At 37.2% G+C, this 20,780-nt stretch overlaps 1 protein-coding gene across 1 annotated transcript in view; it reads left to right on the top strand.

The window, feature by feature from the left end:
• Window positions 1-20,780, top strand: part of AK9 (adenylate kinase 9) — a 113,613-nt gene that overhangs the window by 17,961 nt on the left and 74,872 nt on the right. The window contains exons 7-15 of the mRNA XM_059401588.1: window positions 2,339-2,527; window positions 3,773-3,901; window positions 6,409-6,483; window positions 8,984-9,082; window positions 12,313-12,452; window positions 12,536-12,716; window positions 16,765-16,909; window positions 18,904-19,017; window positions 19,111-19,206. Of these exons, the coding sequence (XP_059257571.1) occupies window positions 2,339-2,527; window positions 3,773-3,901; window positions 6,409-6,483; window positions 8,984-9,082; window positions 12,313-12,452; window positions 12,536-12,716; window positions 16,765-16,909; window positions 18,904-19,017; window positions 19,111-19,206 (1,168 nt within the window). The remainder of the gene's footprint in view (window positions 1-2,338; window positions 2,528-3,772; window positions 3,902-6,408; window positions 6,484-8,983; window positions 9,083-12,312; window positions 12,453-12,535; window positions 12,717-16,764; window positions 16,910-18,903; window positions 19,018-19,110; window positions 19,207-20,780) is intronic.

The following is a 20,780-nucleotide window of genomic DNA, read 5'->3' as shown; positions in this document are numbered from 1 at the left end:
TCTGAAAGTCATTTCAGACATCATCTGTTTCCCTGATGACCACCCCTTCCACACCAACACACCAACTAACTCTCTCGTTCTCTCTCACTCTTGCTTTCTCCTTTTCTCTCTCTCTCCTCCTCTCCTTTTCTCTTCCTCCTTATCCCCATACCTTACTTACTACAGAAAAGTTGAATACTTTCCTGATGACCATTCATGTTGCTCTCTTCTATCATTTTATCGTATTATATATTGTAATTACCCATTTTCCTTCTGGACTCTGCCTTATATGAAGGCAAAAACCATGTCTTACTCATATAAACATCAACTAACACAAGATGTAGTACCTAACAGACACCTGATAAGTCTGTCAGTTAAATAAAACAAAAGAAGGAGCAAATAAGTTGGACATATGATTGTTATATAAAAAATAAAAAATTAATTAAAAAAAAACAAAAAAAAACATTGCTAGATTGAATCAAGACTGGATCCTGTTCCCGATCTCTCCTTTATCAACAGCATATGGTAGATGACATTTAGAAGACACAACTTCCTCTTTACAAAAATAATAACTGCCTCATGGAGGTATGACAAGAATTCAGGAAGTCCAGGTCTGCTTGTTTATATGAAAATTAACAATAAGCTTTTATATCCATATCTGCCTAATTCTCCAAAGGGTTTGACAGCTCAAAGTAAATGAGATGATTCTCCACCCAGATGCTGGCACCTGGGAGTGTGTTAGTGTTAGCTGTGAGAGAGAGGAGGTCTTGCAATGCTGCGCGTGATGTCATCTACAGCCTACCACAGGCTGTGGTTGGAGACCAGTCAAAATCCCTGCACGGACTTTGAGAATGTCACACGTGTGAAAGGGAGAGAAGAAAAGATCTCAAACAATTAACAAAACCAAATATAAAGTCCAAGCCATGGAAAACATAGATTGTATAGGAAATTAACACTTGGTGGAATAAAAGTACAGACGCAGAGGCCATTAGCCTCCAAACGCTTACTAATTTGGGACATAAATTTGCTTTTGAGTTTGATGAGCCAAAGTAGAATGGGAAATGTGATCACTTACATAAAATTCACATTGTCTATGAAAAGACAAGATGTTCTTCAGAAAAAACAAAATGAGAGAAATTCGAATTAAAATTTTAAGTGAGAGAAATATCTTACATGGGTCTTAGTATAAATATCATCAATGTAGGGGTGCCTGGGTGGCTCAGTTGATTAAGTGGCTGCCTTCTGCTGGGTCATGATCCCAGGGTCCTGGGATCGAGCCCAGCATGGGGCTTTCTGCTCAGCACGAGTCTTCTTCTCCCTCTCTCTGCCTGCCACTCTGCTTCCTTGTGTTCTCTCTCTCTCTCTCTCTCTGCCTGTTAAATAAATAAAATAAAATTTAAAATATATATATATATATTTTTTAAATATATATATATATATATATATATATATATATATATATATAATCAATGTAGAGAATAAAGCCCTTAATCTCATTTATATTGTAAATGTGGTAGTGGGTATCCAGGTGGTCTCTACACATTGACTTAAGTGTAATCAGAGGGCCTAATGTGAAACAGAACTCAATACAACACACATTTCTCTGGTGGTTTGGCCTTACTTGGGGATAAATCTTGGAACTTCTAGAGCAGAAGCTCTTAGCCTAGAATCCAGGAATCCTTAAACATCTGTGAACCTTCTGAAATTATTTTATTGTGTATATCTGTTTTTCTGAAGCAGAAGCCAATAGCTTTCCTCACATTCTAAAGGGGCCTATGCTTAAAATAAAATAAAATAATTATGGGCCAGGACCGGATCTACTACAGCAGTGGTTCTCAGAGTACTGTCCCAGAGCCAACTGCAACAGCAGCACTCAGAAGTTTGTTAGGCATACATATTCTTAGGGCCCACCCCAGAACTATGACTCAGAAACTTGAGGGGGAACCAGAAGGGGGTGTCCAGCTATCTGTGTTGAAAAGCCCTTCACATGACTCTTGATGCCCACTGAAGTGTGAGGACCTCTGCTCTGACACATGTCCTTCAGACTCACTTTCATATGAGTCCCTACAGTGTGGGTATCCTGGGTTGCTGAATAAGGAAGGGCAAACACACATTATAAAAATGACTTGAGAGGGTTGAAATCTTTCTTGTGAATTAGGAAGCCTAATGAATTAGGAAGCCTAAATAAGTCTTGCTCAGTAAATACCCATCCCATCTAACTCCACATAGAGCTGGCCTGAAGAAATCCGAACATGATCAAGGAAGGTCCTAAAGTGTTGTTTCTCAAAGTGTGGTGCCTGACCTGTCGGCATCAGAATCACTGAGGATGCTTGTTAAAATTACTAATGTTGTTCCTTAGTGCCCTGACTACGATCTATGCCAAAGAATTTCTGGGCAAAGACAGCACGGTGGTACAGGGTACATCTACAGAAGAGATCAGTGGGATCCGGAAGTCATTGAGAATCGTAGGAAAAGAAGGAAAGAAGCCCAAAAAGAAGGAAAAGTAGAAGAGGAAGGGGAAGAGGAGGAAGAGCAAGAAGAAGAAGAGGTAATATCCCAGTATCATATATTACACTTTTAAAATTTGCTAAAATTAAATTAAATAATAGCATGGGTAAAGAAAATAGAAGATACTAGAGAAAATTACATTTTAAATTTTTATTTAATCTGGGGGAATAGAACAAATATGTCATGTTTCCAAGAACTATTAGATCATAATCTAGAGGCCATCAAGTTTAACCTTCTTGTCAGTATGGAAGTCCTTCCACATCCTGACAGCTAAGCGGCCTCATTTCATAGCAACAGAGAGTTCTATGTGGCTCTTTAAATTCATTAAAATTATATAAAATTTAAAATTTAGTTCCTCAGTAGTACTAGCCACATTTCAAGTGCTCGTGACCAAATATGGCTGCATCTTCCAAACTGGGCAGCACAGATACACAACACTTCCATCACCGCAGAAAGTTCCACTGGACAGCTAGTGAGCGTATGCGCTTCTTCAGAGGACAGCTGCCTCTCAGCTCCAGCCCAGCCAACTCTTGCCATGTGGGAATTCTGGTCTATTTTTACCAGGTAGTCTGATTTTTCCAAAGAAGCCAAAATCAGCATTTTAAAAGTAGTTGGCAACTAATCCAAAATTTCAAAAACACAGTGTAGACCAATATTATGGGATTTAATCAAATTAATGTCTTCAGACTGAATTCAACCCCCTGGGCCTGGTTTGCTGTGATGTCTGCCTAGTAGCATAGCCATGTTTAGAAGTCAGGTATGCAAACATGTCACCCACTTGGGTTGATGGCCAATAATTTCATGAAACTTATATACACACAACTGTTAATCTCCCTAAATTGCTATAGTAGCTTTGTATATGTTCTTTTGGCTTCCACTTTCCTCTGCATCCCCATTCCATTCTTCACAAAAGCCAGAGCCATGTTTTAAAAATATGACCCTTAGTGACTTTCTATTACCCGTAGATGAAAATTCAAACACCCTCGTGTAATTTGAAAGGCCATAGACCTGGTCTCCCTGATCTCATCCCTGACTGTCTTGCCCTGCCTGCTCGCTGTGTTCCAGCTGCTCCATTGGCCTTCTAGTTAGTCTTCAACTACGCTGGACTCAGTCTTACTTTCACCCTTGGGGCATTCATTGTCTCTTAAATAAAAATCCTCATTCTCCCTTCTATCTGCTTCTCATTCAGCTTTAGGCATGTAGATGTAATGAGAGAGAGGTATGGCTTCTAAATTAAATAATCATTAAGGTAAAGATTTTGAAAATCTCTTTTTTTTCCATTTAGGCATTTATTGCAGAAATGCAGATGGTGGCTGAAATCCTTCAACATATAGTTCAGAGACCTGAGGATTATTTGGAAAATATTGAAAACATTGTGAAACTTTATAAGGAAATAATTCTTCATCCTTTAGAAGTAAGAACTAGATATATTGTTAAAAATAGAAATACTGATACTTGTGTTCTCTCACTGGTTAAAGAGCTTTTACATTTTTCATCCTTTATATTATCTGATTCTCTACTACTTAATTTTGATAAAATGCTGTTAGAATAAGACTTCCATTCCAAAGGCTGTTTTACAGAACAGTATTAGTTGACTTTTTAAAAAGCTGCAGTAGGAGCGCCTGGGTGGCTCAGTGGGTTAAGCCTCTGCCTTTGGCTCAGGTCATGATCTCAGGGTCCTGGGATCAAGTTCTGCATCGGGCTCTCCGCTCAGTGGGGAGCCTGTTTCCTCCTCTCTCTCTGCCTGCCTCTCTGCCTACTTGTGATCTCTCTCTGTCAAACAAACAAATAAATAAATTCTTTAAAAAAATTAAAAAAAAATAAAAAGCTGCAGTATTGTTGAAAAGTGATAAATGAACTACATTTTTCAAAAGTCAGTAGAGGTATTTATTTATGGTTGGAGGTTGGAAAACCCATGTTAAGAGACTATTTTGGGGACGCCTGGGTGGCTCAGTTGGTTAAGCAGCTGCCTTCGGCTCAGGTCATGATCCCAGGGTCCTGGGATCGAGTCCCACATCGGGCTCCTTGCTCGGCAGGAGCCTGCTTCTCCCTCTGCCTCTGCCTGCCACTCTGTCTGTCTGTGCTCGCTCACTCTCTCTCCTTCTGTCTCTGACAAATAAATAAAATCTTTTAAAAAAAAAGAAAAAAAAGAGACTATTTTGTAAAAACATTTTCAATCCATAATTTATTGGTTTATCAAAACAAATGTGCATTTAAGACACATCTTTTATTCTAAAAGGAATTGTTAATTTATTTAAATTGCAATCTACAGAATTATCCCCAGATTGGTTTCTATGGTTATCCCATTCAAAGCTGATTATATGCAAACATGATTAAGGCCATTACATATTAGAATAAGAAGGTTTTAATTAAAATAATTAACATTTTAAAAATATGATTACTAAGGTTACAATTATGTGAAAAGCATATTTTATATGATTAAAAGTCCAGGGCAGACTCTGCCAAATTTGTGTTGGAGATTTATTCAACAAACATTTACCAGACTTGGGTATTTGGTCACACACCATGCTGAGCAATGGAACTACAAAGACAAAAAACTGATAGAGAAACTAAAAGGATTTGTTTCATGTTCTTTTATAAAGCTTATATATTTTTATAGACCAATGAGTGGATCATTTTCATTCTCATTGTTTGACCCCAAGAGGGGAGCCAAATTTAATTTCTTTCTTATATATGACTTTTATTGCTCCCTACCTCTTCTTCTATTCCTGGCCTTTAAACATAGCCTCTTAAGAGTATTTTGCATATCTATCTATAATGTTCTACTTCCTTCAAACAGAAATATCCTGCAAACTCCTTAAGTGGCTAGCCCTGAGGGGGAAATGAAGCATAATTAAAATAAGGTTCAAAAAGTTAGAAAACTATTCACCGGAATAGAACCCAACCTCACATAATATTGTGAAAAACAAAATGCTCTGGACAATTAAGATGATTTTGTTCAGACTATTTTAATAGGGAGAACATTCACTACTGAGAAATATCTCAAGGAAAAGGAATGGGGACCTAGGGGTTTTATGGAGGCAGGTAAACAAGGGAGACATCCTCAAGTCTTAGGGAATGGTGAAAAGGATGAAGACAGAGCTTATCTGAATCCTTGAGGAAGGATAGAGATGGGTCTTATCTCTCAACCCTCCCTACTTTCTGGGGATACAGGGTTCAAATAGAGTTCAAATTTGCAAATGTACAAAAACGAAATCCAGTGAATTTTAGATTTTAATATTAAAAACAAAAAATAGTGGAAGAAAATTTAGAAGAATATTAATATAATCTTGAGATAGAGAAAATTTAATTTAAGCAAGAAAGGAAATCCAGAAACAATGAAAATGGATATATTTTATTATAAATATGTTTTATATTATAGAAGATAACATAAAGTCAAAAAGATAAATCTTTTTTTATTACTAATGGTAAAATATTTGCAATTGATATAGCTTAAAGACTTTCCATGAATTTTAAGGGAAAGAAACAATCAGATAAAAAAACGCACAGATGTTATGGTTAGTCAGTGTACAGAGATGGATATTTAAATATCAAACCTCTCCCATAGCTAGAGAAATAAAAAGTAAAACAAACCAATCTCATTTTCAGTTATCAGATTGGTAGAAATTATTCTATGAATATATGCAGAGAGATAGGTGCCCCAGAACATTTTCTATTTGGAAGGACTCTAAAACATCAATGTAAAGAAAAACTGAAAAGAAAAAAATCAGAAAGAGAATAAAATTCATGATAAAAAGACTAATTTAGTGTTTTTCAAAAAAGCACTTAAAATTATATACATTATATTATGTATAAAGCAAACAATTTAGCTTTAAAGATTTCTTCATAGTATGTTAAGATTCTGATCTTATGTTCGGTTTTTCCAGTGATCCTGGACCATAAGTTTTCTATTTTCTGCAGGAAGTAATGGCTGAACACAATTCCCAGTATCTCATTGAGCTAGATGGAAATAAACCCCCAGAGGAGCTCTTCATGGTAAGTGCAATGTTCGTAAGAATATCCCAAGGTTTGAAAAATCAGAAAGTTACTGACTGGGTTGTACTTATTTTAATAAACATTAAAAATGTATTTATATTTTAGCACCACTTACTTTTGGAAAATTCCTCTTGACTCTTAAAATATGATGTTATACATATTCCTCTGTCCTTATTTAAATCAAAACTACATTTGAATTTAAAATCTCTGTGTAACAAAAAGTACCTCAAAGAAAAGTAAAAACAAATAATAGCCAATAAGCATAAAATGCTTACCGTGAGTCCTTAAGGAAATGCAAACCAAAACTGTAATGAGTTATCGCTTCGCACCCACTGATGGCTAAAATTCAAAAACAAACAAACAAACAAAAACCAGACAATAGCAAGTGTTTGTGGGGATGTGGAAAAATTGGAGCCCTCATATGTTGCTGATGGGTTTATAAAATGGTGCGGTTGCTTTGGAAAATAGTTTGGTAGACCTCCGTAAGTTAAACATGGCATTACCACATGACTCAGTAATCAAGTTGTTGATATATATACCCAAAATAATTGAAAACAGGTGTTCAAACAAAAACATACATGAAGGTTCATGGCAGCACTATTCACAACAGCCAAAAGATAGAAATAAGCCAAATGTCCATATACTAATGAATAGAAAAATAAAGTATGGTGTGTCTGTACACTGGAACATCATTCAGCAATGAAGCAGAATGAGGTTTGGGTACAGGCTACAACCTGAATGAATCTTGAACACATACGAAGTAAAAGAAAAGTTACAAAGGACCCCATATCATATGATTCCATTTATATAAAGTGTCCAAAATAGGCAGACCTATTAAAATGGAAAATAGACTAGTGGCTGCCTAGGATGAGGTTTCCCACAATGGGAGATCTCAGGATAAACGTGGAGTGACCACTAATGGGTAAAGGGTTTCTTTTTGGGGTAATTAAAATGTTCAAGATTCATTGTGGTGATAGTTGTGCAAATCTATACTAAAAACCACTGAACTCTACACTTTACGTGGGTGAATTATATATGAATTGTATCTCAGTGAAGCTGTTTTTTTAATAAGGAATATACTCCATTCTACCTCACTGGACAGTCTACATCTCTCACCTCTATAGCTGGAGAATCCCGGGGCTCACTCCTTATGTACCCTTCTCTGTCTGCCCTACTAAATGCTGGTAAATTCTTAAATTCATGTTGCTATCCCACACCTTTCCCCTGAATTACATGCCTATATAATCAACTGCAACTTGGTATATACAACTGGATGCCTAGTAGTTATCTCAGATTTAAGTGCACAGGAAGAACCCTCTGATCCACCCGCCCCAGATATGCTCCTCCCAGTTTTCCCTTCTTGCTAAGTGTTCAATCCACTCTTCAAGCTGCTCTTCTCTTTTTCTCACATCCCATATCCAAGTAAGCTTTTGCTTTGAAATATATCCAGAATTTGTATTTTACAACACAAGCACACTTTTCTCAAGGTAGAGAGCAGAAGCTCCGATAGGACTGGTTGAACGTTGCCAAACCTTGCCAGGCCTCATTTTCCAAAAAGACCTGACCTTTCTGCCCATCCCATTGGCCAAAACAAGTTACATGGAGAAACGCCATAGCAGTGGGCTAGGGAAGTATATTCTACCCACAGTGAGCTAGGGAATTAACATGTGAAGGGAGGGAAGGATAAATTATGAACAAATAATACAATCTGCCACAGATTACCATTCTCCATCAGAACTTTGTTGATGCACCATGTCTCACCTCAGAGTCAACGTTTCATATCCTTCTGCTAGGTGTCCCTGTTAGTTTTTAATTTGCCATAGCAAAGTACCACAGATTAGGTGGTTGAAAATGACAGAAACTTATTTTCTTATAGTTCTGGAGGCTAAAAATAAAAAAGTCAAGGTGTTGGCAGGACCCTGCTCCCTCCAAAGCCTCTAGAGACTGATCAGACATTGCCTCTTCCAGCTTCTCGTGGTCCCAGACATCTCTTGGGTTGTGGCAGCATAACTCCGATCTCTGCCTCCATCTTGACATGGCTGTATGCCCTCTGCCGGAACAGGCCCCATAGAGCTAGACCTTTAAGGACATGAATATTTGGGGACCAGAGGGCAGACTTTATGGGTTAAATTGTGTTCCCCCCAAAGATATGTTGGGGTCCTAACTTCAGGTACCTATGATTGTGATCTTATTTGGAAATAGGATCTTTTTAGATATAAACAAGTTAAGCTGAGTTCATACTGCATTAGGCTGGACCCTAACTTAATATGGCGGGTATCCTTGCAAGAGAAGAGACTCAGACACTTAGGGAGAAGATGGCTGTGTGACAACAAAGGTAGAGATTAGTGATACATCTACAAGCCAGGGAACATCAAAGATGGCCAGCAAACCACCAGAAGGTAGATGCAAGGAAGTATTCTATGCATAAGCTTATCACTTCAGAATATTTGAGATGTTCAAATATCAACGTATTTAAATATTTGTTCTTTAACAAATTTAGACAGTTATGGACCGACTTAAATATCTGAACCTAAAAAGAGCAGCTGTTTTAACTAAACTGCAGAGCACAGAGGAAGAAATTACTGACATAATGGAAAATGTAAGTTCTTTTTGACTGATGGAAAGTCTATCTTTTCACTACATTTTGTGACCTTAATTTAATGTATCCTTCCAAAGTATAAAAGGAATTTCAGGGTACCTTTCATAAAGATGGACTTAATTTTTAGGGAGAAGATATAATATTAGCTCAATATTTTTGTGAACAGTGCAGTAAAGTTTTGAAACAAAGACAATAAAATCAGAACAATTAGCTACAAGAATAATGAGAAAGAAAATCAAGCTCATTTTTAAAATTTGCAACACCAAAGGAAGCAAAGACATTAAAGCCCTCAACTCTACAAGCACTCATTTATTCCTTCCATCATTCAACCCATTTTTAAAATAACTACTGTGTTCCTGACACTGATGTATTATGGATGTGACAGTGCTAAGTGCTAAAAAAGCTCCCAGGCCTTTTTTTACTTTTTTTTTTTTTTTTTAAGGTTTCTGTCATTCATGACAGAGAGAGAGCAAGAGAGGGAACACAAGCACAGAGTAGCTGGAGAGGGAGAAGCAGACTCCCTGCTGAGCAGGGAGCTCAATGGGCTCAATCCCAGGACACTGGGATCATGACTGAGCCAAAGGCAGCTGCTTAACTTACTGAGCTACTCAGGTGCCCCTCAGGCCTTTTTTTAAAATAAGATTTTATTTATTTTAGAGTGAGAGAGTGAGAGAATGAGCACGAGCTGGGGGAGGGGCAAGGGAAGAGAATCTTCAAGCAGACTCCCCGCTGAGTATGAAGCCCCTCACAGGACTCCATCCCACCACCCATGAGATCCTGACCTGAGCTGAAACCAAGAGTCAGATGCCTACCTGACTGGTCCACTCAGACCCCCCATTCTCAGACCTTTAATTGGAGGATGTGATCCACTCTGAGAAGTTTGGTTTCACCTCTATGAATAGAAATTGAGGGGTGTCTGGGTGGATCAGTGGTTAAGTCTCTGCCTTCAGCTCAGGTCATGATCTCAGGGTCCTGGGATCGAGCCCCACATCAGTCTCTCTCTTCAGCAGGGAGCCTGCCTCCCTCTCTCTCTGCCTGCCTCCTGCCTACTTGTGATCTCTCTCTCTGTCAAATAAATAAATAAAATCTTTATTTAAAAAAAAAAGAAATTGAACAACAAATACGAGAATCATAAATAGATACCATAATTCAAATAAAATAATCTTTGAAGGAAGAAGTTACTCCGTGATCCTGGACTGGGTCATCCTTATGTCTTAAGCACAGTTGCAGTATGTTCTGGGACTTCAGTTGTCTAGTGCTAAAGAGGAAGAAAGGTAGTCCTGATTAGAGACAAGCCTCCTTGTCTAGGTCATCATCAGAGGAAAAATTTAAAGTATCTGTAAAACCTGGGGGAATTTCCCAGGTAGAAAATTTGTCCTTAGAAATTATTGTATGTGGGGGTGTCTGGTGGTTCAGTCAGTAGAACATGTGACTCTTGATCTCATGGCCATGAGTTCAAGCCCCACACAGGGCATAGAAGCTACTTTAAAAAAAAAAAATGTTGTATGCATAGGCCTAAGGTTATAGTTCATAATATAGAGGACTAAAGATGACTTCCCTGTTTTTCATGAAAGGGCAGAAGTTATGACTGTGTATACTGGGGTCATTATTCATAACCCTTAAGCAGTATTTCTCCCCACTGTCTGCTAGTCAAACACTTTTCCCAAGATTGGACAAGAAATAAGGATGATGAGGAAAGAATGATGGCTTCCTGACTTAACTTGTTCCATTTCAGTCCCTAGTTCATTGTAGACTCCATGGAGAAAGGTGGTAGCCCAGTATGGTTCACCAAGGGGCTTCTCTGTCTCATGCAACTCCCCTAAGCATTGACAGTTTCCTGAACATTAAGCGACTTCTTTCAGCCTTCAGTTTGGACATTCATGCCGCATCCTTGCAGCAGGCATGGTCTTTGCTCTCTGATGCAACAGTGGTCCAGACAAAACCATAGCTCCAATTCTCATCTGTCCTCCACAGTCGGTTCTGGAGCCAGCAGATACACGTGAGATCTACATCTGAAGGCTGGAGAGAGCCAACCTGGACCCTTTTCCCCCAGCAGTTGCCCACCCTGCCCTCTCTCCCCATTTCTCTCATCCCTGCTCAACAATCTGCCATCTCTAGAAGTGGTTCTTAACATCTCTGGAGGTCACCAACAGAGGACTGCTGAGGGAGACTTTATATTTTAAGAACAAAAGAGCTAAGTAAATGCAAAAAAAAAAAAAAAAAAAAGAAAGCCATCTGTATATATCGAGCTATTTAATAACTTAGATTAGCTAAGAATCTGGTACATTTTCAAACTTTTTCTTTTTTCTTTCTCTTTTTTCTATTAGAGAGGGAGAGCATGCATGAGTGTGCAAGTGGAGGTGGGAGTGGAAGAAGAAGGAGAGAGAGAACCTTAAACAGAGAGAATCTTCACTATCTCACGACCCTAAGATCGTGACCTGAGCTGAAATCAAGAGTCGGACTCTTAACCCACTGAACCATCCAAGCACCCCAAACCTTTTCAATAAGAATTTTTCTAAATCTGGGGCACCTGGGTGGCTCAGTGGGTTAAAGCCTCTGCCTTTGGCTCAGGTCATGGTCCCAGGACCCTGGGATCGAGCCCCGAGTCAGGCTCTCTCTGCTCAATGGGGAGTCTGCTTCCCCCTCTCTCTGCCTGCCTCTCTACCTGCTTGTGATCTCTCTATCAAATAAATAAATAAAATCTTAAAAAAAAAGAATTTTTCCAAATCAGATAACAAAAAAAGAGAATTAAAAAAATACTCTATCTACGTACCATATGTTCATTCTACCTTATAATAGAAAATGCTTGGTAAAATTTAAAACAAGGTCTTAGAAACAGAAAACTATTTTTCTTACTAAATTTGGGGCAAGTACAGAGTGAGCAATTTTTCTAAAGATTTTATTTATTTATTTGACAGAGAGAGAGAGCACAAGCAGGGGGAGTGGCAGGCAGAGGGAGAAGCAGCCTCCCCACTGAGCAGGGAGCCCAATGACGGACACGATCCCAGGACTCTGGGATCGTGACCTGTGATAAGGTGGTGAGAGCCAAAGGCAGATGCTTAATCAACTCAGCCACCCAGAATGGTTGCAATTAAGAAAAAAGCCAAAACTTGCTTTCCAAATTATCTTTTAAACAGTAAGGCACCATCAAATAAGAAAGGAAATACTTAATACTGTTAATTTTAGCAAAACTATGCCCACATTTTTAGTGTCGTATTTGTTACCAATAGGATGAGCTCTTCCGTACTCTTGCATCTTACAAACTTATCGCACCAAGATACAGATGGCAGAGAAGCCGGTGGGGACGTACATGTCCTGTGACTCTAAAAGAAGGTAACATTTTCCCCGGATTGCCAGATTTTTCTGTGAGGTAAGTAAGATCTTCAAAACTTAATTTTAAAACCTGTCCATACTTCTTCTTTTCCATTGTTTGTGATTATGGCCTATTTTAAGTTTCCTAGGTAAAATATACTGTCTTTCATCAGAAGAAGCATTAAAAACATTCTTATTGAACCCACGTCCCTATCTTCTTCCACCTATGCCGGCACCACCATTCAAAGTGTTCATATTTGGGCCTCAGTCTTCAGGGAAAACAACGCTTTGCCATCTGCTTGCAGAAAATTACAAAGGAAAGGTAACTACTTACCCAGCTAGCTAGCTACCTATCTATACTTGATTAAAATCTGTAGGGCTCTGGGATTCACAGGATTGCTCTGTTTTCTTAATTTTGCACTGTCAGTTGGGTAATTGTCCCACTGGGCCAGGAGTGGGGAAGACCTCTTCCTGGCTGCTTGTTGTGGCTGCCAAGACCACAGTCTCTCCCCGCTTCCCAACAGCCCCCAGACTCGACTGTTAATGTCACACAGACTGTGCCAACAATGACCTATTTTGGTTTCCTTCATCTCCTGTTTCCTGGGTCCTCCTAGCTCTGGGTCCCTCTCCCCACACAGTCACTCCTATCTTTATTCTTATTACCTGCAAATACGCTCCTCTTTGGTGACACATACCCTGGCCTGTCAGTTCCTTGGCCTCTCTCCTCATGCCTCCTGTTCTCCGTGCTGAGTAAAGTCAAGAGAAGTTATTTATAGTTTAGACGAGAATGACAGCAGGAGAAATGGTGAGAAGCAGGCAGACTGGGGATATGACTAGCAGATGGAGCCCATGGAGTTCGTGAGGGATTGGAATGGAGCGAATTCTGTGAAGGCCGGAGTGCTGAAGCAGACCGCAAGAAGGGGAAGGCAGAAGATGATGGGGCTGAAGGCATCATCAGAGCAGTACAGCCCTGGGAAGGGGTGTGAACGGATTTCAAGTGCTATTCCTTTGAATGCAGGAGTAACTTCTTCTATTTGCTTTTAACTTTTTTTTTTTTTTTTTGTAAAATATGACAAACAGGAAAGTAAAGCTCAGTAAATGGTCACAAAACAAACCCCCAGATAACCACCACCCAGGTCAAAGAACAGTCACTACCCTGGAAGCCCCCTCATGTCTTCTCCCATTATCAGTCCTCTTACCCCTTCCACAGGGGTAACTGCTGCCCTGAACTTTTTATGGCATTCCCTCCTGTTCTTTTGTGGTTTTACCATGTGAGTGTGCATCTAAATGCCACAGGTTAGTTTTGCACACTTTCTTAACTTTCTAGACTTAAACAACTCTGTTCTTTATGCCTGGGTTTTTTTCACTTCACATTGTGATTGTGATATTTATGAATGTTATTTATACATGTTACTGCATATAGCTACAGTTCATGCTTTTTTCTTTTTAAAGTATATTCTCTTGATTGAATTATACTATAATTTGTTCATCCATTGGAGTGTTCATGAAACTTGTGTTGATTCCAGTTTGGGTATTATGAATAATATTGCTATAAACATTCTTGCACCTGTTTCCTGGGGCACACTTGATATCTTTATATATTCTGGAGATAATATCTAGCAGTAAAATTCCTGGGACATGGACTATGCATACATTCAACTTGTATAGATAATGCTTAACTGTTTTCCAAACTAATTCTATCAATTTTATAACTCCATCAGCAGTGTGGGAGAGCTCTGTTAGTCCATATTCCTGCCAATTTTTATTATGGTCGGTCTTTCCAATTTAAGCCATTCTAGTAGATGTATCTCACTGTGGTTTTAATTTGTGCTTCCCTGAAAATAACAAGGTTAAACATTTTTTCTTTTGTTTACTGGCCATTCAGATACTCTCTTTTTAAAGTATTTTTCAAGTCTGTTGCCCATTTGAAATTTTTTTTCATGTTATTTGTAGGAATTCCTTATATTGTCTATATGAAAATTCTTTTTGATAATAAGCTTTATGAATATTTTCTACCACTCTGTGGTTTGTCATTTCATATTATATTACAGTATGTGTCAGACTAAAGAATTATAATTTTAAAATATAAAGAGCTCTTATGAATCAATATGCAGATGAACCCCCAATGGAAAAAATAGCAAATAAGCAATTCACAAAATAATAGCTGCAATAGAGTAGCCACTAATCATGAGAAAAGGGTTATCACCTCCCTGATAACCAGAGAGGTGCAAAAAAAACCAGAGAGATGCCATGTCAATCTCACTGTTGGAGTTCAAAGATCACTATTAACACCCAATACTGATGTGTAGCTAGGATGGGGAGAAATACATTTCCCTACACTGCTGGTGAGAGTATAACCATTAAGGATCACAATTAGAACTATGTAAGAGCCTTTGAACTGTCCATATATATCCTTTGAACTGTCAATTTTATTTTATAAATTTTTCCTAAAGAAACTATAAAAGGTACATACATAACCGTGTTTATCATAGCCTAGTTTATAATAGCAAAAACATGTATACCTTAGTATACATTATTAGCATTTTAGTTAAATAAGTTTTAATATGTTCATCTAATAGAATACTGTATATCCATTAAAAAATGATGATGTGGATATATATTTTTTGGCATGGAATAAAGTAATACAATCATATTGAGGGAAAAGCAAAGTGGAACCTAGAAGGATGGAAATATTATTTAAACTTTAAAGTTTATAGATATATAAATATATTTATTTATATATAGAATATATAGAAATCTACTTCTAAGATCTTAAAATCTTATTTAAAATTTCTATGTGAAATTTCTATATGAAATTTCTATACTTAAAATTTCTATATGAAATCTAAGATTTCATATAGAAATCTACTTCTAAGATCTTAATATTCAGTATGAATTATATTATCTACCTTACAATGGACTTTCATAATACCTATAGAATTCTAAGTTTTTTAAATGGGCAAAAGTTGAACATATGATTAAAACAGAAGGTAAGTGAGTGACCAATACCACATAAAAGAAGCTCAAATTCATTCATAATTAGAGGAATATGAATTTAAACTACAGTGAGATACTTCTTCACACCCAGTAGAATGGCTAAAATTTAAAAGATTCAGAGAAACAAGTGTTGGTGAAGATGTGGAGTTAACTGCAATTTCCATAATTGCTGCTAGGAATTTAAAATAGCTCAACCACTTTGGAAACAGTGGAATGGCTTATTATAAAATCAAATATACACTCACTATATGACCCAGTAATTCCACATCTAGGTATTTGTCCAAGAGAAATAAAAACATATGTCCACAAAAAGACTTCCTCGGAAATGTTCATTACTAGTTTATTTATAACAGCCCTGAATTGGAAAAGCCCAAATGCCCATCAAAGATAAATGGATTAAAAAGAACACCACCATCACCACCTGTGGCATGGTTACACAGTGATACTACTCAGTAATAGAAAGGAACAGATTATTGGTGTATACAGTTACACTGATGAATCTCAAAAACATTGTGCTAAGGGGGAAAAGCTTGGAAAAGATTGCATACTCTGTGATTCCATTTATACGAAATTCTAGAAATTCTAGAATTTATATGAAATAAATAAATTCTAGAATTTATATGAAATTCTAGAAAAGGCAAAACTAATATATAGTGACCAAAAAACTACACTGCTGGTGAGAGTATAACCATTAAAACCTAATATATAGTGACAAAAAACAAAGTGATAGCCAGGAGCCAGGAACTGACTATAAAGAAGCTTGAGGGAACTTTTTTCAGGTGATATAAATGTTCTATATCTCGGGGCACCTGGGTGGCTCAGATGGTTAAGCCTCTGCCTTTGGCTCAGGTCATGATCTTGTGGTCCTGGGATCGAGCCTCGAATCAGGCTCCCTGCTCAGTGGGAAGCCTGCTTCTCCCTCTCCCTTTCCTGATGCTTATGTTCCCTCTCTGTGTCTCTGTCAAATAAATAAATAAAATCTTTTAAAAAATAATAATAAGTAAATGTTCTATATCTTGATTATAGCTGTTGTTACGTGTATATATATTTGTCAAAACTCATGAAACTGTATACTTTAAATGGATGCCTCTTACACATGTAAAATAGATTTTTTAAAAATTATGTGTAACTTGGATATTTATTATTACATTATATATATATATATCTAAGTATATCATACTACATGAAAAGTATGACAATTTCTGTGAAAGCATGTACTCAAAAATCACTGAATTCTGAAAATAATACATCTCAAGTGACATTAAGACCTTTGAGGTAGATAAGTATAGATCTAGAAATAGATATAGTTGAACAATGCCTTAATATTCACAGTGATTTGTGCTTCTGTTGGTTTTCTCAAATATTCTTTGCAGGTAATTGACTACGCCACGTTTGTTCAACCACGTTTTGATAAAGCCCTTGAAACATTAGTGAAAGATACAATAGCGGAGGCCACTGAAACAGCCATTAAAGCTGTAAGAGAGCGGTTATTCATTAAACTACAAGCTAAAAAACAAGGTGAACCACCTCTGTCCCACGTGTGTTCTAAGCGGAGGTCAGCAATTCAGCCTGCCTGCCCGAGGGCTGGGACTTGCTGTGCTCGCAAACACAGTGTTCAAAACAGTCATAAGGCAGTGAAACTGGAAGAAGCCTTAGTGATAATTAACACAATTCTGTAAATTGACAAATGAGGAAAACTTTTTATATAAATTGGGAATCCTCTATCATTTTCTGTGCTTGAAACTATTAAATAGCAAGGAAATGATCTTCCGACATGGCAATGTTAAGCTTTTGCTAGGATAGAACGGGTTATTTGCCTAATAAATCTGTCTCTTCTTTCCCAGCAGCCTACAAACAAGTAAAAAAAAAAGTCCAACATGGTGCCCAAGGAATTACAAAAGCAATAGCAAAAAGACCAGCATTAAAATTACATGCCATCCTTGGGGTGCCTGGGTGGCTCAGTTGATTAAGTGTCTGTCTTTGGCTAAGTCATGGTCCTGGCTCCTAGGATTGAGCCCTGCCTCCTGGTTCCCTGCTCAGTTTGCTTCTCCCACTCCCTCTGCTCCTCCCACCACTCGTGCACGTTCACTCTCTCAAATAAATAAAATCTTTTTTAAAAAAATTAGGAATAGTGTGGAGGTCCATAGGAGAAGGGAGGGAAAACTGAATGGGGAGAAATCAGAGAGGGAGACAAACCATGAGAGGCTCTGGACTCCAGGAAACAAACTGAGGGTTACAGAAGGGAGGGGGTGCAGAGGGATGGGGTAACCAGGTGATGGGTATAAAGGAGGGCACGTGTTGTATGCAACTAATGAAAGACACATAACTAATGAATCCTTGAATACTACATCAAAAATTAACAAGGTACTATATGTTGGCTAATTGAACATAATAATAAAAAAAATCACATGCCATACAAATGATCATCTAGATGATCCAGAATGAATTTGTTTTTAGTATATTATCTTCAAAATGAAAACTGAAAATTTACTAAATATTCATGGACAATTCACAAACTAAAGCTCGAGAAATTTGGGGAGGACTAATAAGATGGCTTTTTATTTAACTTATTTAAGGCTGGACAAAATGAATTCATTCATTCATTCAACCTAGTACTCTATGTTAGACATGATTCTAGGCACTGGGCTACAGAGGTGAACCAGACACATGAAACTCCTGTCTTAGTGGTTGTTACATTTTAATGGGGGGGTGGTAAGTGAATAGATAGAAAAATATAATATGATACTGAGTCAGGCAGTGACTGGGGCAGGGGTGCCGGAGTGTTAGGATGAGCAAGGAAGACCTTTCTGAAAAGAGAACATTTAACTGAAACCTGGATCAAGAAGGAACTAGTTGGCTTCCAGGAGGAAGAACAGTGATTGATGGTGTTTCTTGGAATCTGTAGTGATTCCTTTCACATCAAATTATGGCCTGAAATCATAGATTTTAGATTTTTCCACAAATTGCTTTCTTCCACCAGAACATAGAAATAGATGACATTTATCATATACTGCAAACTTAAAAGTTTCTTTTTCTTTTTCAAATTCTATAAATTAGAATTCAGATTTAGAATAAATCTGATAGTATGATTCTTAAAAAATTTTTAATTGGAATTTTCATGCTGGTTCCATTAATTTGCTAGCTTTGCAATTTCACTCCCAAATACATTTTTAAGAAAAATCTGTCAGTGAAGATTACTGAGGTTTTTTAACATAGAAAATTCTATAATACAGAGGATGGTAGCTAACACGCATTAGGCTTCCTGCGTGCCAAGCATTTTCTTAGTGTTTGAGTCTATTTTCTCATTTAATCCTTACAATAATGCTTTTGGCTTGATCATCCTCGTTTTGCCCAGTAGAAATTGAAACTGAGAGATCAAATGATTTGCCAAAGCCACACTACCTGGGTCAGAACTCACACTTAAGTCTCTTTAGAGCAGAAGATTTCATCTCTACCCTTGTCTTCCTACCCCCAAGTCTATTTTGCTAACACAGCCCCTTATTATCTTTTAGCACAATCAACTTTAAGAATACTTGAAAGAGAATTTGAAAAGAAGGAATATGACAAGTTCCCATCTGATGGCTTTAAGAGCTTAGAAGAGTCACAGTCTTCATTTGATGAAGGTGGTAAAAAAATATATATATATTGCTGATGTTCTTGGCCAAATCCTTTCTGATCTAAACAGATTAGCTGATAAAGCATATTATTCTTTCATGCAGCGTTCACTCATGAACCCCCAAAAGATGGCTCTTTAGAAGACAAGGAAGACAAAAAGAGTTCAGAAAATGTCTTCGATGATCAATCCTCTAAGACTGGTAAAGATGATAACAGAATGAATGTTTCATGCCATGTTTATGGATCTCATTCCGTTTATTTCGTGTTTTATTATGTTTATATTGGAACTTAAAATTATCCCCAAAATTGGACATTTAGGTTGAAAACTAGTTAGCTTTTCTCTTACGGATTTAAATTGGACAGTTATAGAACAGAAACAGATTTATTAGAATGAAGAAAAAACTAATAAGATAATAAATTCTTTCTTAAAATCTGTCTACTTTAATGTACTGGAACCAGAACATCACAAACCTAGAGTCTGAGCTGTGAACTTTTACCATTTAGTGCTTGAGAGCATACAATGTAAGCTATTTTTACCTTTTTTGATTTATAATACAACATTTAATTATATTACTTCATTATGAAATATTTTAATCCTCATTTTAAATTATTGCACTATTTCCTTGTTCATAGGTAATAATTTTAAGTAGTTCCTTATGTTGTAAACTTATTTTTCAGATTTTTTTTACTACTGTAAATAATGTTTTAATGAATTTTTTCATTGTCTGCATGCTGACATAGGTGTAATCCCTAGTTTAATAGGTATGAAGTTATAGACAGAGTCAAATTGCTTTGCGTAAATTATTCCAAATTATGTTTCCCTCAGTAATATATAAGATATGTGTTATTGTTTCCTTGGCATATTTTCTTTTAAAATATAATTTCCACAATTTTTATTTATTAATATTTTAATATTAACCATTAATATTTCTTCTTTTCTGAGGTGACCATTTTTGTCTTTTGCTCATTTTTCTAAGTAGTTCTATCAGTTACATGTTTCTAAAAAAATTTTCTGTATTAGTTCCTTATTTTGTATATTTTTTTTCAACATTGGATCATTTGTCTTTTAAATCACTTTGCTGTTTTTGAAGTAGAGGGACTTTTTCATAGTTTTATAGTCAAATCATGACTTTTGCTTTATTGATTTCTTCCATTTACTTTCAGATCTTACCAAGTCTTCCTCTCAACCCGAGATTTAATACATACTTATATTCTTTTTTTTCTATCAGTCCAACCTTTTGGCATTTAGTATTTAAATGAATCTATAGTTCCTTTCATTATATAATGTAGAGCTGATTGTTCGGTTGGTTCCTCATAATTCAGACAGATGTGTGCTTGGCCGGTGTTTTTTTTAAGCCTAGTAGGAATTGACCTGGGCCCTGTCAGAAACTCACATATGGCATGCCACTTACAATATACACACACAGTCTTCACTAGAGGACCCTAAACATTAAATTTTTGACCAAATAACATCTGGGAGCCCCTTCTCAGCTGCTGCAGAATTCCTAGCACCAAAACAGAAAAAAAGCCCTGGACCCTTGCTGTCTGTTTTCTCTTTGGGGGAGGTAGTGCAAGGTAGAAGTAGGAGGCATCAGTGCCTCTATCCTCCACTGAAGCGATGTCAATCCCGCCAGGATGCCCTGGGAAAAGGTATGCTCCCTGCACAGCCTTTACCTCTTGGAGCCAGGAGATTGTTTGTTCCATCAGGAAGGGCAAATTTGATCTGTTTCTAATTTAGATCCACTGGCATGGTATGAAACTAAAATTACTCTTG

Source organism: Mustela nigripes, chromosome 5 (assembly GCF_022355385.1).
Source record: "Mustela nigripes isolate SB6536 chromosome 5, MUSNIG.SB6536, whole genome shotgun sequence".
NCBI classification, from domain to species: Eukaryota; Metazoa; Chordata; class Mammalia; order Carnivora; family Mustelidae; genus Mustela; species Mustela nigripes.
This window is presented reverse-complemented; position numbering and strand designations above follow the sequence as displayed.